The sequence below is a fragment of the Rana temporaria genome, chromosome 2 (genome assembly GCF_905171775.1).
Source record: "Rana temporaria chromosome 2, aRanTem1.1, whole genome shotgun sequence".
NCBI classification, from domain to species: domain Eukaryota; kingdom Metazoa; phylum Chordata; class Amphibia; order Anura; family Ranidae; genus Rana; species Rana temporaria.
In genome coordinates this window covers 255,929,251-255,953,589 of record NC_053490.1, presented here as the reverse complement: position 1 = coordinate 255,953,589, position 24,339 = coordinate 255,929,251, and the positions used below count along the sequence as shown (strand labels likewise).

At 44.7% G+C, this 24,339-nt stretch overlaps 2 protein-coding genes and 1 pseudogene across 3 annotated transcripts in view; 1 reads left to right on the top strand and 2 right to left on the bottom strand.

Moving 5' to 3' along the window:
- VPS53 (VPS53 subunit of GARP complex) overlaps window positions 1–24,339 on the bottom strand; it is a 180,348-nt gene that overhangs the window by 140,264 nt on the left and 15,745 nt on the right. Inside the window, exons 3-4 of the mRNA XM_040336799.1 lie at window positions 16,397–16,446; window positions 12,239–12,305 (exon numbers count right to left, since the gene is read on the bottom strand). Coding sequence (XP_040192733.1) covers window positions 12,239–12,305; window positions 16,397–16,446 — 117 coding nt within the window. The remainder of the gene's footprint in view (window positions 1–12,238; window positions 12,306–16,396; window positions 16,447–24,339) is intronic.
- LOC120930032 lies at window positions 693–862 on the top strand (annotated as a pseudogene).
- On the bottom strand, window positions 17,569–22,600 carry LOC120926675. Of its 2 annotated transcripts, none has more exons than XM_040336801.1 (2): window positions 21,969–22,600; window positions 17,569–21,872 (listed from the first exon to the last, which is right to left on the bottom strand). In XM_040336801.1, the coding sequence occupies exon 2, from the start codon at window positions 19,333–19,335 to the stop codon at window positions 17,614–17,616; it is 1,722 nt and encodes a 573-aa protein (XP_040192735.1). In that variant the 5' UTR covers window positions 19,336–21,872; window positions 21,969–22,600; the 3' UTR covers window positions 17,569–17,613. Both variants share the same exon structure in this region, with proteins under 2 accessions (XP_040192735.1, XP_040192736.1).

Sequence of the window (24,339 nt, the reverse complement as noted above, 5' to 3'; positions counted from 1 at the left end):
ATGTAGTTCAATGCTTCAGCGCACGCGTCAAATTATTTCCGAGCATGCATGGTTTTTTCTCCGTCGGAATTCCATACAGACAAACGGAATTGTTTTCCGTCTGAAAAAAAAAGAAAAGAGAACAGGTTCTCTTTCTAAGTCCGTCTGAATTTCCAATGGAAAAAGTCTGATGGGGCATACACACGGTCGGAATATTCGATGAAAAAATTCCCTCTGACTTTTTTCATCGGAAAATCCAACCGTGTGTACGCGGCATTTGCATTGATCAAAGGGAACTCTATGGCACTGGCACCACAATGATCAAAGACACCATTTTCCTACAGTTTTTGGTGCTCAGCTTCTTATCACCAGGTGCAAGTACAGTGGGGCAAAAAAATATTTAGTCAGCCACCAATTGTGCAAGTTCTCTCACTTAAAAAGAGAGGCCTGTAATTGTCATCATAGGTATACCTCAACTATGAGAGACAAAATGTGGAAACAAATCCAGACAATCACATTGTCTGATTTGGAAAGAATTTATTTGCAAATTATGGTGGAAAATAAGTATTTGGTCACCTACAAACAAGCAAGATTTCTGGCTCTCACAGACCTGTATCTTCTTTTTTAAGAGGCTCCTCCGTACTCCACTCATTACCTGTATTAATGGCACCTGTTTGAACTTGTTATCAGTATAAAAGACACCTGTCCACAACCTCGCTTCTTGGCCTTTTGGATAAGATCAAGTGTAGTATATGTTCTTATCAGTTGCCAGGAGGTGGCGCTGTGCTACGGCTACACAGCGAGGTGGAAAGGGATGGCAGTGGCATATGCAAAACCTGCTGTTGTGGAGGTGAAAGCCTTCTGATGGGGATGGAGAACCACTGGGTTGAGGCGGAGGGCTGGGGGTTTTTCTGGCCTTCTGGCTGGTGTTGGTGTTGGCGATACTCCTATCAGCATTCGGTGGAGAAGCCGGCGAGCCCGGTCTGGGAGGTGAGCCCGGCCTGGGTGAGCCATGAAAATCTGCTGGATCGTTGGGGGTCTGGAAGGGTTAGTACCGGTGGAGGCTGCTGGGTATCAGTGGCTCTCCCTGAGAAAACCCAGAAGAGCTCTCATTCTGGTAGGAGAGGAGTGCTGCACTGATCCGGTCGAGGGGTCAGATTGGAACCGAAAAGCCTATAGTGAATGTCTCCCTTCGGGGGAGCCCCACCTAGTACTGGGAGGGTTCTGTTTCTGCAGTCCCTCCAAGGAAGTTGGGTCCGTGTCGGCTTCGGTTGCTCGGACCACAGTAACTCAGTCCCCGTCTGGAGGCGAACGCCCCGGGGGATCAGGGTTTGGGTCCTTTTCACAGGAGGACCATTTGACGTTGCACCCGTCTGCATGTTTTTGTGACCACTCTTTATGTATGTGCGCATTTTTTCTGCACCGGGTGAAGTTTTTTGGGTGTGTTACACACGCCATAGGCTTTAAAAAATAAATAAAATAAATAAAAGAATGTGCCCCTGGAGTGGCAGTTCAGGGGTGCCATAATTGCACTAGTGATTCTCTCAGCACTTTTGCTTTTTGGCACCACGGTCACTTCACCATACACACTTTAGCACCTGCCTCTAGGGCCGAGTCTTGATTCCTGTCCGGAGAGTCGGCCATCGTATTACACGATGGTCACTTTCACTCTCCCTCATCTTCCTTCTCCCCCACTTTCTTTTTATTTATCCCTTGTTTGTCACTTTTTTGTATTTTTTTGTTTGGTGTCACGTTTTGCCACAGTGCGATTAGTAGGGTGCAGGTCCTCGGGCCTGCCCTGAACGTCTTGGGAGTGGGTGGACATGGCCTTCTGGCTTAGTTCGCCTGCTCTCATGGGGTCTCCCTTCGGGGGAGCCACACCTAGTAAGTGGGTGGGTTCTGTTTCGGCAGACCCTCCAAAGAATGGGGTTCGTCTGGCTTCGGCTGCACGGACCATGTGAAGTACCTCAGTCCCTGTCTGGAGCCTAACGCCCCAGGGGATCAGGGTCAGGTCTTTCTTTATGGAGGATAGACGTAGCACCCGTTGCACGTTTTTGTGTCACTATGTGTGTGTGCACATTTTTTTGGCACCGGGTGGAGTTTTTGGGTGCGTTTCACACACCATGGGCTTTTCAATAGAAAAAAAAAACCTGTCCACAACCTCAAACAGTCACATATTCTCCCTCGATCTGGGGCTCCACGCAAAATCTCACCCGTGGGGTCAAAATGATCACAAGAACGGTGAGCAAAAATCCCAGAACCACACAGGGGGACCTAGTGAATGACCTAACAAAGGCTACCTACCATCAGTAACACACTACGCTGCCAGGGATTTAGACGTGTCCCCCTGCTTAAGCCAGTACATGTCCGGGCCCATCTGAAGTTTGCTAGAGAGCATTTGGATGATCCAGAAGAGGATTGGGAGAATGTCATATGGTCAGATGAAACCAAAGTACTCGTCGTGTGTGGAGGAGAGAGAATGCTGAGTTGCAACCAAAGAACACCATACCTACTGTGAAGCATGGGGGTGGCAACATCATGCTTTGGGGCTGTTTCTCTGCAAAGGGAACAGGACGACTGATCTGTGTACATGAAAGAATGAATGAGTCCATGTATAGTGAGATTTTGAGTACAAACCTCCTCCCATCAGCAAGGGCATTGAAGATGAAACGTGGCTGGGTCTTTCAGCATGACAATGATCCCAAACACACCGCCCGGGCAACGAAGGAGTGGCTTCGTAAGAAGCATTTCAAGGTCCTGGAGTGGCCTAGCCAGTCTCCAGATCTCAACCCCAATTATTTGCAGACCTATGAAAAGCTGAAATGTTGATAGCGTTGCGCCTCATACACACGGGGTATATTACAGCAGATGCCGATGGGAGGGCCTTGCTTACCCACACAGGATGCAGAAGTGCTTTGTGCATCCCCATGCAGTCAGTTCCATTGATGTCTATTGGAGTGCAGCTGTTACATGGACATAGCGGCTGCTCCCGATTTGACATCTGTATGTCTGCACAGCCTGAGCACACAACTGTCTGCGAGGCCCTAACAATTCATCAGTGAAGATTTCACCAACTAAAAATACCTAGCAATCATTTATTTCAAAATATTGGCATTGTAAGAAAAGGATTATTTAAAAATGGTTAACGGTTTAGGTGAACGTCAGCTTAAAGTAAACATACCAATGTACACTAGAGTCTACTTCTATAAATACACCACTATTCTGCAGAACAGTCAAGGAGGATCTGTCCAATCACTAGGTATTTTAAGCTATGTTTTATGGGGGGGAAACACATCTGCCCAACTTATTAACTTTGCAATGTTTTCTCCAGCTAGGGAAGTACACATCTTCAGGAAGCAGCTGCAAAAAGTGCCAAGTACAGTCTCCGTTTTACTACATTGTTATTTGGATAACATGCCAACATTGATTAATGCAATGATAAAGTTATAGGAATGAATGAATGCAATGTTTTTGGTCAGTAGATCAGAGTGCTCTAACTGTGTGCTGGTCTATAGTGCTAAGGCATGCAAAAGACAATGCTATTTAGCATCATCTTCTCTAAAGTGCATTTGTTTATCCTCATACACATTATGACACAATCGCTAAATGCTCACAATTCTCTGCCCCTCGTAGCCTATCAGGGTACAACAAATAACAGTGCTTCTAATTTGCATACCAGCAGCTCTCCCAGCAAAAATTTGTTGACACATGGCTGTATTAAAAATCTATGGGCTCATTTACACTTGTGTGTGAGGAGTAGTAAAAAACGGCAGTTAAGTGGCATTTTAACCTACCCCCAACCACCCCCTTAAGCTGCAGAGGCAGCCAGACAGGGAAGGGTGGGGTGTACACACGTCACAGCAGCAAAGCTTTACATAAGTGGCAAAAATTATATTCATGTAGCATTTGGCGGACAGTACCACCTCCAAACATGACTCATTCAACTAAATTGAGCCACGACGCAACTGTCCTGCAATCACGTACAATGTGTGTGGTTGCAGCGCAGTGGTACTGCTTAAACAGAGTTGTAAAAGACAAAAACAGAACACTCCATAGCTTAACTCACCAACTAGTCTGCCAACTGAACAAATTAACCTGTCCAACAGACTGCGTTAAAAACAAGGGTTTAGTTAGCACACATTTGCAAATGCATGCGTAAGCTGTAAGGCCACTTCACTGCACCTTGTGTATGCACCTTGTGTATGCTTGCATATTCACACTGCAACATAGAGCAGTGCTGCATTGCCTGCTGCTCTGTATGGGGCCTTAAAGCAAATTCCAGCTTTTCTGGCACTATTAATAATTCATTTGGGCCAGCTTGGACCAAACAAAATATTTCCATGGCAGAATGGACTGGCTACACCTGAGAATACAATATATTGCTGTAGTGGTTTGTGCTATATACAGTAAGCAGCTTTATGCAGACAGCAGTATGAGTGACTCTCTACTGCCGCATACGGAAAATTGGCTGTACTGCTTTGTCGCCATTCAGAAGAAGTCCTTTTTTTTAATACAAAGCTCCCTCTGATTGGCCAAGGTGGAGATAGCGGTCATCCACCCACCTTGTCAACTCAGCCAGTCAGTTGAAGCCTTGCATCAATTCTGAAAAGTGCAAGGCATTCTGTGAATGGTGTCCATGCCAAGTAGGGGCTCCCTTGTGGTGATTATGCAGTAGAGCCTCATAATAATGATAGGCTTCTCTTAAATGACGAGCCAGGACAACCAACACTATATATCTAGAAGTATAGGAAAGAAAATTGCAGTTCTGCTGGGATACACCATTTTCTATACCTAGCCCAAACTACTACAGTATATTGCAGCCAGTCCTTTCTGGCATGCAAATAATTTGTTTCAATGATTAAATTATTGAAAACTATTTTTTTAAAGCTGCAGCTAAAAATAAAAATGTTGAAACCAAAATCTTCCCTTCCTTAAAGATAGTTAAATCTCATCTCTTGCACTGCCAAAGTCTCCTGTAATGAAGAAATTCACACTTCCATGTCAGACGCCTGATGGTTCCATACGCTGACCCCCAAATTAGTACTTTGTCCGATGCCACGAAGAATGCTGGGAGACCAGAAATCTGCAACTCACTAAAGTGTCAACATTTTCAAGTTGCGCTTTGTTACTGCAGAAAGGCAGCAGGAGAGCGGAGTGTTAACTATCGTTTTGCTGAGAACACTCTTGCTTCTCAGCTCATAAGTTCAGCAGACCTGAATGTAGAAAAATAAAAACGTTCTCTTTTATATACGGGCACAAATAATGCTACTTTTGTAGCTTTAACGGACCTGAACAGAGGTGCATTGTTGTGGGACAATGCACACAGATGAAGATCTGTAATGCAGCAATCAGAGCCACAAAAAATAAATTATGTGTGCATCAAGTTACACAAAGGGGTAGATTCAGAAAGAATTTACGCCGGCGTATCTATTGATACGCCGCGTAAATTCAAATCTGTGCCGGCGTATCTTTCTGTATTCAGAAAGCAAGATACGCCAACATTAGCCTAAGATCCGACTGGCGTAATTCTCTTACGCCGTCGCATCTTAGGGTGCATTCTCACGCTGGCCGCTAGGTGGCGCTTCCGTCGTTTTCGGCGTAGAGTATGCAAATACCTAAATACGCCGATTCACAAACGTATGTGCGCCCGGCGGAAGTTTTTTACGTTGTTTGCGTAAGGCTTTTTCCGGCGTAACGTTGCTCCTGCTTCTATGAGGCACACGCAATGTTAAGAATGGACGTCGTTCCCGCTTCGTTTTTTGAATTTTTTACGTTGTTTGCGTAAGTCGTTCGTGAATAGGGCTGGACGTAATTTAGGTTCACGTCGAAAGCAATGACGATTTGCGTCGGAATTTCGAGCATGCCCACTGGGATTCTTTGACGAACGGCGCATGCGCCGTTCGTAAAAAACGTAAAATACGCGGGGTCAACCTAATTTTGATAAAACACGCCCCCTCAACATCATTTGAATGACGCGCGCTTACGCTGGCCCCATTTACGATACGCCGCCGTAAGTTAGGAGGCAAGTGCTTTGTGAATACAGCACTTGCCTCTCAAACTTACGGCGGCACAGCGTAAATACGATACGCTGCGCCGCCGTAATACTGGGCGCATCTACCTGAATGTAGCCCATTGTTGTTTGTATATTACTGTATATGCAAGTATATAAAAGAGCATATATACAAAAATTGCAACACTGGCTGCTAGACTTGGATGAAGAATAAGTTTGCACGCGCATGTTAACACAGCTGTACTTGTGCATACTCAAGGTCTTTGCAGAACATATTTTGATTTTCTTTAAACTCAGGATCATTCTGAAAGCAAGATTCTGCATATAAACATCATTAAATTATTTAGTCCATGTGCGTCTAAGGCCCCATACACACGACCGAATATGTCTGCTGAAACTGGTCCGCGGACCAGTTTCAGCAGACATGTTCGGTCGTGTGTACGGCCGACCGGACAGGTTTCCAGCGGAGATTTGTCCAGCCGACCGTTTTCGAGCGGACAAATGTTTCTTAGCATGTTAAGAAACATGTCCGCTGGAAGCCTGTCCGTCGGACATGTTCGGTCGTCTGTACAGACTCACCGTACATGTCCGCTCGGCCGCCATCCCTCGCATGCGTCGAAGTGATTCGACGCATGCGTGGAAGCATTGACCTTCCAGGGCCGCACACGTCGCCGCGTAATCGTCGTGGCGACGCCACGTCACTGCGTATCGTGTACGCGCAGATTTCTGTCTGATGGTGTGTACAACCATCAGACAGAAATCTCCGGGGCGGACATGTCCGCTGAAAACGGTCCGGCGGACCGATTTCAGCGGACAGTCCGTCCGTGTGTACGAGGCCTAATAGCGCTTTCTTTAAGGTGCTCAATTTAGCAAAGGTGAGGTCAGACACCGATAAAACATGGCTACCCCTGACTACCAACAAGGTAGACATGTACAACAGATAATTAATGTTATGTAAAAAAAAAAAAAAAACACCTGTAGTACATTCGCATATCCCCTCAATCTCCTTAGTGCCACATTATATATGGCATATAAAATGCCCTGCATGTTAGTGCACATGCCTGAACCTTACCTAAAACCCCCAAAAAAGAGTAAATATTTTCTGAAGGCAGAGAACAAAGAATAAAAAGATGGTAGCTGCAAACTTTTATGTTGCATGATATTTGTGCAGCTGCTTTTCAAACCCATATTTTAGGTGTATGGATTTACAGCATGTTTGCTTCCTCTTCTGAGACGAGCATTGGGAAACAAGAATTCAAGCATATAAGGAATATTGATAAGTGCAATAAACCTGCTTAATGAAGTTCATTGCCATCTGGTGAGTTTGTTTAAACACAGTGAGGAGAAGGAAGGTCCATGATGAAGCACTGACTGGAAGCTGTGTGATGTCTGAAGCAGAACACTTGGATCAAATTCAAGTTTTTTGTGATGGCTGAACTGTGCATTAAATTACTCCTTTATGTTATGGACTATAACTTTACAACATGGACTGAAAATATATATATTTGTTATTCATTTATACAAACTGTAGAACCTTGACATGTCTCTCTCACACACATAATTTATTTATTTTTTTTACACACGCATAATCTATTTACTTTGCTATCACAGAAGGGTATGTGCTGTGCCTTATTATTTTTAGATTAACGGGACTCACACGTAGTTACAGTAGCTTTGGAGATTGTGGTTACAGTAATAGCTGGAGCACAGTGCTTTGGTATAAAAATGTGAGCATATATGGGTGGGTGGAAGGAATTTTGGGTCCTTTTTTGTATGAGATTTTTTTCCTTTTTTTGAATCTGCAGTTGTGTACAAAAAAAGTGCATTAGAAAAACATACACAAAAAAGTGCACTTTTAAAGATAAGTTTGCCTTTGCAAGTAAAAAAAAAAAACTTATGTGCATTCATAATTTTTTTCTACGGAGCCTGTAGAGCATTGCACCCGTGATCAGCAGACCACTGATGCAATGTCCAACACCTGAAGACTCTCAGTATAGCCATCTGCTTGTACCTCGTCTGGGCAGGCAGTTGCGTGCAATTAGGAAGATCAATGGAGTACAAGAGCGCTCCCCAGCGCATTTGCAGCTCATTAAAAACTAAAAGCTGTCAACCACAATGGCCAACGGTACTTGTAGGCATTCATTCACAGAAAATGTTAAATAAGTCGGTCATGTGGGCAGATAGCAAGTGCGGGTTGGGGCAGAGGGAGAGCCTGCAGACGGGTGGAACATGTAACATGTTACAAAGGTGATCTGATGCCCTCCACCCAAAGGAGTGGGACCCTAGCCTGACCACCCCCCCCCCTCCCCGGGGCACAAGGCTCATAATTGGTCCAACTAGCCAAAAGACTTGGCAGACCCCTCACCTTAGGGGGTCAGCCAAAGCCGACCAACGCGTACTAGGCGAGGCTCTCCCGAAGAAAAATTCCCCCCTCCGATTCAAGGGAGGAATGAACCTAATGGCCACACATTCTTCCCCTAGACTTCCGGCCAAGCACAAGGACCCACACCCTCCATCCAGTAATAAAACGTGAGAGAAAAATGAATTAAATAGTGTAACTAAGAGCACCTGGGGCGACCAAAGACACTGTGGATTCTCTGCCTTCTCAGCCCATGGCCAGGCAAGGTAGACCCATTCAAAGCAGGAGGAACTTGACACCTCAAGGTTTCCTGAGGGAATTACTGTTGTGCCACAACTGCCTGCGGGCACTCTGATTTTTGTTCCAACCAATGTATGAGATTGTATTATTTTAAAAACCTTTTTATGCACTGTAATCTTATTACCATCACAATGGGTCTGACATTCAACATGCCAGATCCTCTTTATGAAGACTCCCGATGTCTCTCTTGCACTGTTTCCAAACAAATCAAGCACAGAAAATGCTTTGTTTATAAGCCTCAATGCAGCAACAGGACACCTCCAGGTTCACAAAACAATTGGAGGATCCTGAAGATCCAGCATCATTGACATTAGGCTTGGGACATAATGATCCAGGTTAATTCTAAGGGTGTTAAAGATCCTGCAAGTATAAAAAAACAATTGATTTAGAAAAGTATTAGACAAGTATTTAGCTCCTTGGTCTTGTTGGCTGACAACACACAGCAATTTTGTGTACCGAGTGGTGTCAGCCCTGCCCAGTTCTCTTTTGCTAAACAATTCAATCCCCTTTCTCCGCCCAATCCTATCATAAAGAATAAGCATTATGTAGTCCCAAGAGAACAGCCAGGAGGGCTATTTTACTGCTCTGAACTCATAGCTGTGTGCATGGATCCATAGACAACAATGCATTTCGTTTCAAATCTATAAAAAATGTGTTACTTTTAATCCCATACGCAAAAGAGACCTAAAGGATAAGTTTGCCTTTGGAACATGTTACATGTTCAAGCAACAGCACTTTCTCCCCTCCCTGTGATAGTGAGCAGGGGATCTTCTTCCCACACCCGCTGTCACAATTTGAAAACAGCGTGGCCATGTACAATAAACTACATGCCCTCAACGAACTACAAGGGCGCTGGTGAGAACTCTGATAGTTCATTCATCTTCCTGCACTTAAAGTGGTTGTAAACCCTTACAGACCACTTTGACCTACAGGTAAGCCTAGATTAAGGCTTACCTGTAGGTGCAACAAATATCTCCTAAACCTACATGGTTAAGGAGATACTTCCAAGAAAGACAGCACCGATGTCTACGGCGCATGCGCCATAGACAACGGCGCGCAGGCGCACTGAGCGTGCTGCTACTAATGGCATCATGCCGTTAGTGGCGGCTCCCGCATGCATGCGCAGGAGTGACGTCATCGCTGCTCCGGCCAATCACAGTGCTGAAGCGGCTCTACCCGGAAGTCGCTCCGGGTATCATGGTGGCGACGGAGGTGGTGTCGTCCACAGGTAATTCATAATAAGCTAGTATGCTATGCATACTAGCTCATTATGCCTTCGTCTTTCAGTTTTTTTTGATGGTTTACTTCCTCTTTAAGTAACTGCCTGCCCATATCGGAGGTATGAGCAGACGCATATGGTGAGAGTTTGCAGGAGCCAGACATTGCACATACAATCTGCTGAATCCTCCACAGGCTCCTTAATAAAAGAAAAAGTAAAAAAACAAATGTGCATTTATTTTATTTTTTTCAAAAGGTAACTATAGCCTTTTATTTAACAGGGATGTACACCTAAATAAGTTCATGTACAACAGATGGAGTATTTTTGATCTAGTTGATCATAGGAAACAGAACTTAAATGTCTACACAAAACATTTAACCTGGCATGGCCAACAAAAATAAAGAACAAAGAAAGGCAAGGTTCTTGGGAAATCACATTTCCGGTATATGTGAAAGAACTACAGTACAGAAGCTTTTAAGGAAACTTGTTACACCCTGTAGAGGAATTTTCACACCCAGCCCCTGCAATTTCCATGTATGAAAAGAGGTCATTATCAGGGTATCTTATGGCAACTAGATGCCAACCTTTAGGCTTGAATTAAAAAAATCGACATGACAAAAAAAATACCAATATCACCACTGGGGTGGGGTGTATACAAATATTTATATACAGTATTGATCTATATACACACACACACACACACACACACACACACACACACACACATACTGTATACTGGTTGACAAAGACTACAGAAGGTAGCGACTTGTGCAGTCACAGACCCAAATGACCTCAGGCATATCTGTCTGACAGTTCTATAAAAATGCACGCTTGGGATCACAGCATGCAGGTTTATGTTATGCAGCGCTGCTACTAAACACTCCTAAGTACATAACAAGAAGTGGCGATTTCAACAGGAAATGGGTGTATGATACTACCTTTAAGCCAGGTACACATGGGGCAAGTATCAGCAAGTATCTGTGCATTTCGATTGGCCCGTGTAATGTTTACACCAGCCTGTCCAAACAGCTGACTTCTGTTGAACGGACATGCTGGAAAACCAGCATCCTAGATGAGCACTGACAGCCAATGGCTGTGAGCACTGACCGGTGTGTTCTGCCGGGGGGGGGGGGGGACACACAGCCCCCTATCAGAACACAATAGCTCATAACGGAGACTGCTGTACATCGGATAGTTAGTACAGCAAGCTCCTCCAAAGCACCTCTGTATTTTTTCATTCTAGTGTGTACTTCAGACAGGGGAAAGCTGCCTGACCTGGCCGTTTAGTTCTCTTAACATGAATGAGCCACAATGTTTGGATGAAAAATTTCAAACAAGAGATTTCTTCCATTAACTACTTCAGCCCCGGACCATTTTGCTGGTCAATGACCGGGCCACATTTTGCGATTCGGCACTGCGTCGCTTTAACTGACAATTGCGTGGTCGTGCGACGTGGCTCCCAAACAAAATTGGCGTCCTTTTTTTCCCACAAATAGAGATTTCTTTTGGTGGTATTTGATTTTGCGCTATAAACAAAAATAGAGCGAAATTTTGAAAAAAAAAAAATATGAATATTTTTTACTTTTTGCTGTAATAAACATCCCCCAAAAATATATATATATAAAAAAAAAAAAAATTTCCTCAGTTTAGGCCGATACGTATTCTTCTACATATTTTTTGTAAAAAAAAAAAAAAAATTTGCAATAAGCGTTTATTGATTGGTTTGCGCAAAAGTTATAGCGTCTACAAAATAGGGGAGAGTTTTATGGCATTTTTATTAATATATTTTTTTTAACTAGTAATGGCGGCAATCTGCGATTTTTATCGGTACTGCAACCTTATGGCAGACACTTCGGACACTTTTGACATATTTTTGGGACCATTTGCATTTTTATAGCGATCAGTGCTATAAAAATGCATTAATTACTGTAATAACTGGCAGGGAAGGGGTTAACACTAGGGGGCGAGGAAGGGGTTAATTATGTTCCCTAGGTGTGTTTTAACTGAAGGGGGGGTGGGACCGACTAGGGGAAATGACAGATCGCTGTTCATACATTGTATGAACACGCGATCAGTCATTTCTCCCCCTGACAGGACCGGGAGCTGTGTGTTTACACACACAGCTCCCGGTTCTCGCTCTGTAACGCCCCTAGTGGCTGAAATGCAAAATCACGTAATATTACCATAAAACTGCGGCGGCTGGTCGGCAACTGGTAAAGCCAGCCATAGATGCACCAAAATTCGGCGGGTTCAGCAGCATCAACGTCAGAACAACCAGCCTTTTGTCTTTTTTGGTACGATCACGGTCATTGGCTGTAGCCACCAGCAGTGAAAAAACAAACAAACTTGGCATTGAAACATTAGTTTATACCTGTCTGCCATCTTGCCCGACATTCGTCTGCCCTCGAACCACACCACGGATGCTGTCATCTAAACGCCTGGGGTGGGGGGAAAAAAAAGAAAATATATAAAAACAAAAAGTATTGTGATGACACACACAAATGTTTTTTCTCGTTTATGAATCTAATCTATCCAATATAAGAATCTACAGTATCTTACAAAAGTGAGTACACCCCTTACATTTCTGTAAATATTTTATTCTATCTTTTCATGTGACAACACTGAAGAAATGACACTTTGCTACAATGTAAAGTAGTGAGTGTACAGCTTGTATAGCAGTGTGAATTTGCTATCACCTCAAAATAACTCAACACACAGCCATTAATGTCTAAACTGCTGGCAACAAAAGTGAGTACACCCCTAAGTAAAAATTTACAAATTAGGCCCAAAGTGTCAATATTTTGTGTGGCCACCATTATTTTCCAGCAATGCCTTAACCCTCTTGGGCATGGAGTTCAACAAAGCTTCACAGGTTGCCACTGGAGTCCTCTTCCACTCCTCCATGACGACATCACAGAGCTGGTGGATGTTAGAGACCTTGCGCTCCTCCACCCTTTCTTTGAGGATGCCCCACAGATGCTCAATAGGGTTTAGGTCTGGAGACATGCTTGGCCAGTCCATCACCTTTACCCTCACCTTCTTTAGCAAGGCAGTGGTCATCTTGGAGGTGTGTTTGGTGCGTTATGTTGGAATACTGCCCTGTGGCCCAGTCACCGAAAGGGAGGGGATCATGCTCTGCTTCAGTATGTCACAGTACATGTTGGCATTCATGGTTCCCTCAATGAACTGTTGCTCCCCAGTGTCGGCAGCATTCATGCAGCCCCAGACCATGACACTCCCACCAACATGCTTGAATATAGACAAGACACACTTGTCTTTGTACTCCTCACTTGGTTGCCGCCACACACGCTTGACACCATCTGAACCAAATAAGTTTATCTTGGTCTCATCAGACCACAGGACATGGTTCCAGTAATCCCTGTCCTTAGTCTGCTTGTCTTCAGCAAACTGCGTGCAGACTTTCTTGTGCATCATCTTTAGAAGAAGCTTCCTTCTGGAATGACAGCTATGCAGACTAAGTTGATGCAGTGTGCGTCGTATAGTCTGAGCACTGACAGGCTAACCGCCCCCACCCCTTCAACCTCTGCAGCAATGCTGGTAGCACTCATACATCTATTTCCCAAAGACAACCTCTGGATATGATGCTGAGCATGTGCACTCAACTTCTCTGGTCGACCATGGCGAGGCCTGTTCTGAGTGGAACCTGTCCTGTTAAACCGCTGTATGGTCTTGGCCACCCACTGTGCTGCAGCTCAATTTCAGGGTCTTGGCAAACTTCTTATAGCATATGCCATCTTTATGTAGAGCAAAAAAAAATTCAGATCCTCAAAGAGTTCTTTGCTATGAGGTGTCATGTTGAACTTCCAGTGACCAGTATGAGAGAATGAGAGCGATAACACCAAATTGAACACACCTGCTCCCCATTCACACCTGAGACCTTGTAACACTAACAAGTCAAGTGATACCAGGGAGGGAATATGGCTAAGTGGGCCCAATTTGGAAATTTTCACCTAGGGGTGTACTCACTTTTGTTGCCAGCGGTTTAGACATTAATGTTATTTTGAGGGAACAGCAAATTTGCACTGTTATACAAGCTGTACACTCACTACTTTACATTGTTGCAAAGTTTAATTTCTTCAGTGTTGTCACATAATAAAATATTTTCTGAGATACTGTATTAAGGTACAGAATGCCATGTACCTTTCTTTACAGCCATCAACAGAAGAGGTTTTTTTTTTGTGGACTAGTATCAGTCCTGCCCAGTTTTCTCTTGCCAAACTACTCATACCCACCTACTCTCCCATCAACACAACAGAATGACTAATAATTGTGTGCTCTCAAGGTAAGGCCAAGGAGGAGGTCATTTTTTGCACTTATCAAACAGATATAACAAAGTTTCCAATGGCATGTTCAACAGACCAAAAAAGGGAGAAATTAACAAACATGCATTAATAGGGTAGAATATTTAAAGGAACCCATTAATAAAACAAGAAAGGTGCCACTGGAGACTTGATTTCAGAGGTTCCGGCTCCAGGGCTGTCATCCAGATCCTAGATTTATTACCCGGTAAATCTCTGACCTGAAATATGCATACAGGATGGGGATTCTTATTATTAAAGACCCCATTGGCTGAATATATGTTCCAAGTAAATGAAAAAGTAGGTAAAGAGGCTAGGTCCAGGAAAACATCCTTGGTGTCTGCACCATGTCAGCAGTAGCACTTTCCATATTTCCATCCTCATTGGCTCACTTTAATGACTTGGGCTTCATGCACACTGGGCATAAAAAAATGCAGCTTTTAAAGGCGTTTTGCTTTTTTTCCTGCCTCTATACTCCCTCCTTGTTAGCTTATGTGTCTATGCACACATAGGTGTTTACAGGCAGACAAAAAAAAACATCACTTGTGGTATAGTGATAATACCTTTTAATTTTGGTATATTCCTTGCTGCCTAGAAAGCAATATGCCTATAAAAGATATAACACCCAAACATCAAAGCAAGATAATTAAAGCAATACGAAATAGATTTACTATAAAATACAGATGCAGTTTGAACCAGAAAGTCATACATAACAGTTTAGGGCCTGCAATTTGTAAATACAAGCTACCGAATAATGTGATATTGCAGGCAAAGTTGAATTTTAGCAGAATTTTTAAAAAAAGACAACATTAAGACTCCTTTCACACTGGCAGGGTCTGCCTGCTCAGCGGATCTCTCTGCTGATCCCCGCTGAGCAGGTGTATGACAGGTCCGTGTCTGGACACAGCCCGCTGTTCTCAATGGGGCAGTCGGGATGGAAGCGGACCGTCTGTCAGTTTCTGATGGAATGCAACATGGTTTAATATCATAATTCTGGCATTTCACTCCCTGGAGGATACAGGCAGATGGCACCCAAGTTGGAATGTAACCAATTACGCCTCTAACTGTGTCGAACAAAGGGGCCTGCTCCTGTCTGGCTAGGACGATAAGATGAAAATCAGTGATTGCCACTCTGCAAGCAAGCTTCAAAGAGAGCAATGGCTGCCAGGATGATTGATGACAAAGATCAAAAGATCATCAAGCACCCGGAGATGATACATGGAAAATGCTGCCCCTAGAGGCCAATACGGCAAGATGGACAGTAATATAATCCATTGAGAAGGACTACCTCTTGACGATATGAACAAAAAAGTCAGTGCTACTACCCATACATCACATGGAAAGCAGAGCTCCTGGGTGCTCTTTCCAGTCGCTGGCTGCATAGAAAAAATGAGGAAAAGATGATCCGCATCTCCAGTCGTTGCTCTTAAACAATTGACGCATTTATTGACAAGCCACAGTAGACAAACGCAAACAGGAAAGGGTGGCACGTTTCAGCCTATAAGGCCTTAGTCATAACTACTTCTTGACAATATTTTATCGGACAGGAGGCAAGTGGGGGTGGTTATATGGGTAAAAAAAGCGCACAGAAGAGAAATCGTCCTTTTTTGGATCCTGGCTTTGGCCTGAGCCTCATGGCTCTGGCCCTCTTTTGCCATCCTGAGCCCAGCCGATGAGACTATGTCTAGAGGATTGTGATAAGTATTTTTGATGTTCTACTGTTATAATTTTGATGTTAGCATATTCCTATGTTCTTGGGAAATAAATAAAATATATTGTTTTACTCCCAGTGTGTTTACTTCCATAGATAACCTTATTTCATTGTGCTTATCAGAGTCTTAATAGACTAGCTAATTATAGGTATAGACAAGTCAATACATATATGCGATAGAGGGAATCCGTAACCACCTTTCAGAAGAATAGTTATACATTTTCTTTTTTGTAGATTGCGATTTTTACTTCAGTTTCAATCCGATCTGCCAGACAAATGGGGGAATCGGTCTGTTTTTAGTGGACAGAATCGGATTGGATGCTGGCGGGTGTCAAAGGACACATGTCCGTTGACATCTGGTGCTCCATAGAGAGCAATGGATGGTCTAATCGAGCACCGTTGGTCCATTAGTGTAAAATGGGCCTCATTAATAAAAAAGGTGACATTTTAATGAGAAGCAGACATGTTATACAGATAAAGCAAAACACTGATTGCATACCTTATTTTCAACCGGATTTTGCTTACAACATCATCAATGTTTGACAAAGACTGAATAAAAAAAAAGAAAGAAGGTAGGTTAAAACTTATTTCAAATTATTGACACTAACCTGACCAACAATTTAAACCCATTCATTCACCCATATTCATATATTTCCCTTATCTGTGGCCACGCTGTGAATAACCCTTTGCAAGACCGACCACAAAAGGCCCAACTTTTGGGAAGATATCACCATATATTATCAAAACTTAGGAAGTCAAGACACAACATATACAGTATGTTCTTTAAATTATTATATATATATATATACCTAGTATAATCTTCCCAAGCTCTATGGCCAAACTAAGCTCATATAAAATATATACATATAGACAGAGCCAATAGCCATTGAGGGCTGTCAGATGAAATAAAAATATATATGATTTTTGAACCAAAATATGTCTGAACAATATCCTTATTCTCTAAAACTCACGGACCCGATCGCCGCTGGAGTCCCGCGATCGGTCCCCAGAGCTGAAGAACGGGGAGAGCCGTGTGTAAACACAGCTTCCCCGTTCTTCACTGTGGCGGCAGCATCGATCATGTCATCCCTTTTATAGGGGGACACAATCGATGTCACACCTACAGCCACACCCCCCTACAGTTGTAAACACACTTCAGGTCACACAACCCCATCAGCTCCCCCTGTGGTTAACTCCCAAACTGCAATTGTCATTTTCACAATAAACAATGCATTTTAAATGCATTTTTTGCTGTGAAAATTACAATGGTCCCAAAAATGTGTCAAAATTGTCCGAAGTGTCCGCCATAATGTCACAGTCACGAAAAAAAAAAAAAAACGCTGATCGCCGCCATTAGTAGTAAAAAAATAACCAGTTACACTTACCGGTAGCTGTATTTCTGGTAAGTCTTACAGGACGGCACCCTGAGAGATGACTGGCTTCTCCTGACAGGAAACACAATCAAAAAAGAGGTTAAAAACCCCGCCCCTTCCCGTGCTCCTCAGTTTGAGATAAAGTATGAACCCACCAGTGCACGGAAAAAACACCACAAAAAAATATAATACAAACCAATAATGTATCACAAGGGTGGGAAGTAGGCCTGCCGTCCTGTAAGACTTACCAGAAATACAGCTACCGGTAAGTGTAACTGGTTATTTCTCTAGTCGTCTTCCAGGACGGCACCCTGAGAGAGAAGCAAGTAGCTTCAGGCCTACCTTAGGGCGGGACCACTGCTTGCAGGACCTTTCTCCCGAAAACCAAGTCCTGAGGTGACAGTAGGTCGACTCTGTAATGCTTCAGGAACGTGTTCTGACTTGACCACGTCGCTGCTTTGCAAATCTGCTCCACCGAAGCTCCGGCCCTTTCTGCCCAGGAGGTTGCTAGAGACCGTGTGGAGTGTGCTCTAATATTAGGAGCTACCTTACAGGCTTGTACATAAGCTAAGGAAATAGCCTGCCTAATCCATCTTGCAATAGAGGCTCTGGACGCCTGAAGGCCTCTTTTCTGTCCCGAAAAACAAATTAAAAGATGAGTAGAACGTCTAAAGGCCGTGACTCTCTCTAAATAAGTTAATAGACATCGTCTAACATCCAGACAATGAAAGGAAGCTTCTCCTTCATTCTGGGGGTTTGAACAAAAAGAAGGGAGGATTACCTCCTGTGACCTGTGGAACTTTGTCACTACCTTAGGAAGGTAAAGGGGGTCCTGACTTAGAACTACCCTGTCCTCAAATAAACGAAAAAATGGCTCTTTAATAGAGAGCGCCTGCATATCACCTATCCTCTTGGCCGTCGTGATTGCCAAGAGGAAGGCGAATTTAAAGGTGAGTAACCTGATGGGGATAGTGTCAATTGGCTCAAACGGAGCCTTGGTAAGTTGATTCAACACTAAAGAAAGATCCCAGGGTGGAACCCTAGAGATATGAACTGGGGACAACCTGTCTCTGGCTATAAGAAACCTTTTGACCAGGGGGTCCAGGGATAGACGTCTATCCAAAAAATACGACAAGGCTGCCACCTGAACCCTTAGAGTCCTTGTGGCTAACCCCTTGTCTACTCCATCTTGGAGAAATTCTAAGATGACTGAGGTCTCCTGCTGGGAAACCTGTCTCGCTGAGCACCAGCGAGAAAAGATGCCCCAGGTCTTGGCATAAATACGTCTAGTGACTACCTTCCTACTGGCTAGAAGCGTGTCAATAACTCTCTCGGAGCAGCCCTTCTCCCTCAGGCTCCGCCTCTCAAGCACCAGGCCGTCAGTTTGAAGAAGCTGGGCTCTGGGTGATAAATCGGACCCTGACGAAGAAGGTCCGCCCGGACAGGGAGAAGTAGGGGAGGCGACACTGACCCTCGCTCTAGAGCGGGAAACCAGGCCCTCTTGGGCCACCAGGGTGTGACGAGAATGAACTTCCCTACTGCTAGATTTACCTTCTGTAGGACTCTCGGAATCAGGCTCAACGGAGGAAAGGCATAGGCTAGCTGAAACCTCCATATCTGTGCCAATGCATCCACCCCCTCCGAGCCGTTTTCTCGGGAGAGAGAGAAGAACCTCTTCACCTTCCGGTTTGCCCTGCGGGCGAAGAGATCTATCTCTGGGTTGCCAAAGTGCTGGCATATTAGACTGAAAATCTCTGCATTTAGTTCCCATTCCCCCTGGAGAATGGGATGGCGACTTAAATAGTCTGCCTCCAGATTGAGGGTCCCTTTCAGGTGTACCGCCGAGAGCGAGATAACTCTCTGCTCGGCCCAGCCCAGGATCTCTAGGGACAAGTCTAGAAGGGTGCGAGATCTGGTGCCGCCCTGATGGTTGAGGAAGGCCACCGCGGTCGCATTGTCGGAAATGATCTGGACCTCCTGGTCCAAGATTCTGTCCTCGAATGCCTTCAGAGCCTCTCCGACCGCTAATAGCTCGCGGTAATTTGAAGAGGCCCCCTTCTGTCATTGTCCCCAGGTACCCTGGGCACGGAGATCATACAGATGTGCGCCCCACCCCCATGAGCTGGCGTCCGTGGTAATCCTGACCGGATTGGTCTGGCCCCACGACAGACCTTGCTGTAGGTTCTGTGGGATGAGCCACCAGTCCAGTGAGAGCTTCACTGGTTCTGGGAGACTGACGCTGAGCTCTAGGGATTCCCTTTTTCCGTCCCAGGAGGAAAGAAGGAAAAATTGGAGGGGTCTGGAGTGGAGCTGAGCCCACGGGACTGCTGGAATACAGGAAGTCATTAGACCTAAGACTCTCATGATGTCCCTGAAGGAGGACTCTGCTCTTTCCAACGTTGATCTGACCACTGACATGAGACCCCGGATCTTGTCGTTGGGTAAAAAGAGCTTCCTTTCCAAGGAATCTATCAGAAAACCTAGATAGACTTTTTGCTGTTCTGGAAGGAGAGAGGATTTCTCCCTGTTGATGATCCACCCCAAGGACTCGAGGGTAGTCATTGCAGTGGCCAGATCCGCAAGAAGGAGATCCCGACTTTGATTGTATAGTATCAAGTCGTCGAGATAGGGGACTATCGCTATCCCTTGTAGGTGCAGGAAGGCGATTGCCTCCGCCAGGACCTTGGTAAAGACCCTTGGACTGGAGGCCAGTCCGAAAGGAAGGGCAGCAAATTGCCAATGCTGCACTCCCTGGGCGGAGGCGATCGCGAACCTGAGGAACCTCTGATGCCCCAAGAAAATCGGGACATGGAGGTACGCGTCTCGTAGATCGATGGTGACCATGAATACCTCCTTCAGTAGGAGCCTCCTGAGGCTGTAAATACTCTCCATACGAAACTTCTTGTGGAGAAGGGAGGTATTCAGGGGCTTTAGATTTATAATTAAACGAAATTTGCCTGAGGGCTTGGGAACCACAAAGATGTGGGAGTACACTCCCAACCCTCTCTGGTACACAGGGACTGGAACTATGACCCCCTGTTGTGCCAATTCTGCGACATTTTGCAGAAGGCCTGCTGATTTGAGAGGGTCCTTGGGTAAATGAGTCAAAATAAAGTTGGGAGGGGGAGGCTGACGGAACTCTAGTCTGTACCCCTCTCTTACAATCTGGAGAATATGGGGACTTTGAGTAATACTCTCCCACCTGGGAAGGAACTGGGAGAGTCTTCCCCCGACCTTCACGTCATTTAGCGTCTTTGTCGCTGGGTTTGGGATTGGAAAAGAGGATACCTCCTTTTTGCTTTTCCTTCCCAGCACCCCAACGTCTGTTGTAAGGGGGCTTCTTTTCTGAGGGACGGTTCTTACCTCCAAATCCACCCTGGGGGCCTCGAAAAAATCTTTTCTTGTTTTGTTTAGGCTTGGTAGGAAAGCGTACCCCTTTTTCTGAGGATCTGGTCAGGGCCTGGTCCAGGCCTGAACCGAAGAGTAGGGAGCCCTCGAAGGGAAGACCACAAAGGCGGTTTTTAGACGCCAGGTCCCTGTTCCACATTTTGACCCACACTGCCCTTCTGGCAGAATTGAGGAGGGCTCCCGTCTTTGCGGTAGAACGGACTGTTTCTACAGAGGCGTCCGCTAGATAGGCTACTGCGCTCCCTATGAGCTGAAGGGATTCTAAAATTTCCTTAGAATCTGACCCCTGGGACACATGTTCCAGCAATTTTGAGATCCAGGAATTAGCATTCCTAGCAACACAGGCCGAAGCCAAGGCGGGGCTCAAGGCAGCCGCGTTAGCTTCCCAGGCCCTACGCAAGGAGGTCTCTGCCCGCCGATCCATAGGATCCCTCAAATTGCCTGTGTCCTCGAAGGAGAGGTCCGACTGCTTGGAAACTTGCGCGAGTGGAGCGTCTAATCTAGGAACTTTGAAAAATCTTGATTCCTCCTCCTCCTTAAAGGGGCAACGTCGTTTCCAGGTCTTGTACCTTAAAAGCCTTTTCTCTGGCTCTGCCCATTCCCTAAGGATGATATCCTTCAGGGACTGGTGTACCGGAATTGCTTTGGCCTGAGGTTTAAGCAGGCCCTGGTATAACCTATCCTGTGTAGAAATTATTTCCGCAGGCTGAGGAATCTCCTCAGAGGCGTACACTGCCTCTAGGAGGCCTTCCATATCGTCAGCAGCAAAGACATATCTGCCTGTCCTAGCATCCTCGCCTTCTTCTTCTGCCTGGCCAACAGAGCCATCCTCCTGAGGAGGAATCTCTGAGTCCTCAGAGTCCGACACTAAGGAACCGTGGGATTCCTGACGGACTCTAAAAACCTGTGAAGAGGAACTCTCTTGCGAGGAGGGCCCTGCGATAGGGGGTTCAGGTTCTTTGCTCTTTAAAGACCCCTTGAATTCTTTGAGTGTAGAGAGCATCTCAGATTGGACCTCTAGAAACCCTTTAAGAATTTCAGAGGTCTCCTTCCCTGCTAATTTAACAATGCATTTGGCACAAAAGGGTTTTGAATAATCTGAGGGTAGCTTGCCACTACAGTAGCCACATTTTTTGGAGCGACTAGTGTCCTTAGCCGATCGACTAGCACCCCCCTGGGCAACACATTCCTCCCCTAAGGAAAAAGGAAGAGTACACAGGCATGTTTGTAATAACTAAGGAAACAATTACAAAGTCCCAGCCCATCATACCTGTAATCAGGAGCACTCACCCCCTGTGGCCTCCTCCGCAGCCAGGGCCATAGCAGACCGAACCTCTCGCTCCATCGCGTGAGGATGAAGGCGCCGCTCTCTCTTGGCTGCTGCCGTGTGTACACGGGTGTCTCCGGTGCTGTGGGGAAGCCGAGACTGGCGTGCTGGTGCTGGAGCGCGCCATCTTTCACTTGAGCCGACCCGGAAGTGACACGCGTGACGTCATCGCCCTGCGCCGCCGGCTCTGAGGGACGCCGGATTTGGCGCCGAATTCGAAAAAACGGCAATGATGCCTCCAGGACGGCCCAGTTACAGCCCCAGCCGCACAGAAAGACCCCCATCACCGGAGAGAGCGTGACCCTCAAACCTCCAAGGTAAGGGGAAAGCTCAGGGAGAGAGTGGATTCGCCCCTGGAGCTCCAGGATAGCCACCTATCCCCAGGAGACTCCAGTACTCAGGGGGGTTTCTTCATCTCACATGGTGAGGCCCTCCTGAGCATAAAAGGGACCCCCTAGGAAGGAAAACAATTTGCCAAACCCAAAGGCTACCCAGTGCCTGCGGTTTAGTTCCCAGGGGGAGACCACCAGCCCCAGGCCTTAGGTCAGGAAAAAAATAAACGTTTCGCTGTGGGGAAACACAATCAAGAACTGAGGAGCACGGGAAGGGGCGGGGTTTTTAACCTCTTTTTTGATTGTGTTTCCTGTCAGGAGAAGCCAGTCATCTCTCAGGGTGCCGTCCTGGAAGACGACTAGAGAAATTTTTTTTTATAAAAATGCAATAAAACTATCCCCTATTTTGTAAACACTATAAATTTTGCGCAAACCAACCAATAAACGCTTATTGTGAAACTATATAAAAACTATTGAATTTTTTTCAAAATTGTCGCTCTATTTTTGTTTATAGCGCAAAAAATAAAAACCACAGAGATGATCAGAGATGATCAAATACCACCAAAAGAAAGCTCTATTTGTGGGGAAAAAAGGACGCCAATTTTGTTTGGTAGCCACGTCTCACGACCGCGCAATTGTCAGTTAAAGCGACGCAGTGCCGAATTGCAAAAAGGGGTCTGGTCTTTTACCTGCATTTTGGTCCGGGTCTTAAGTGATTAATGGTTCTGTAATCTACTTTTTATGAAATTCTTTCCCATTGTGTTTTTCTGCCTCCTTATAACATCCTCTGTAAGCTATGGAACCTCCATTTTTCTCCCTCTCTTCTGTTTGTTTGGTCGTTTTCAGAAAGATCATTCAACACTCGTGTCATTAGTGGACCCAACTTTACAGACGATTTCGACCATGAGCCCGGCTAATGTCGATTGATCCAAAGTGAAAACGTATCATTTCAAGCTATAATGTATATGTCTGTGTAGGTTGTGATCGAAACAAAAATAATATTCTGTCCTGTAATATGTTTTAAGACCTTACATGTAGCTTTTTGACGAAGAAACAAATTTAAACGTTTGTATCATTATTAAAAGGTTCCTACCTCAAGTAACTTTATACAAGCAAACAACAAGTATGTACACATGTATTGATCAAGCCAAGGAAATAAAGCTTGACTGGGGCTATTAAGAGCTTAGTAGACAATGGAAATTTTTGTTTAGATGTCACATAAGGTCTCCTTGCCTTCAAATAATATAATAAAAATGTTTTGTTCAAATAATAAATGATTTAAACCCAAATTCTTCCAAGGGTAAAAGTTGCCAAGGAGTGCAATAAATAACCTATGTCAACCAAGATCTCTTACTACATCCGGACTGGCTGCCATTTGCTAAATATTTTAATTATTTATTTATTTTTCATAGATAGCAATAGATTATGTTTTGATTAATATTCTAAAGCAGTAGGTGAGCTGGAATGCAATGTTGTACTTGTAATGCTCAGCAAAAGCAGCATGAACAACTAAAGGATAAACAGCGACCCCTAGTGGATGCAACTAGTTCAGCTTTTCGTGATTGCTTGACGTGATTGTAGCAGTATTAGTGCAATTGTGACAGAGAAAATTGAGTACTGTCCGTGATACTGCTTGGACCTTGAAGAAGGGGACATACACCGAAAGCTTGTCCTGAAATATTGTATGTTAGTGCAAATAAAAATAAAAAAAGTATCACGGACAGTACTCAATTGTCTCAAAGAACATGCAAAGATTTCTTACCACTTCTTTATGAAAGAATTGAAAAATGTACAATTGACTCAGATTTTTATTTTGTATTATGACCAACTGCCAGTTTGCGTTTTCAATAATAATAAAAAAGTTAAAAAAGGAGCAAAGAATTCAGTGCAAAAGTACAGTTTCTATAGCAACCAATAGGAATTAATCTTGCTTTTTTTTTTTTTTTTTTTTAACGTAAAGCTGAATGCCAGGTATGATATTTTTGCATAGTTACGCCGATCC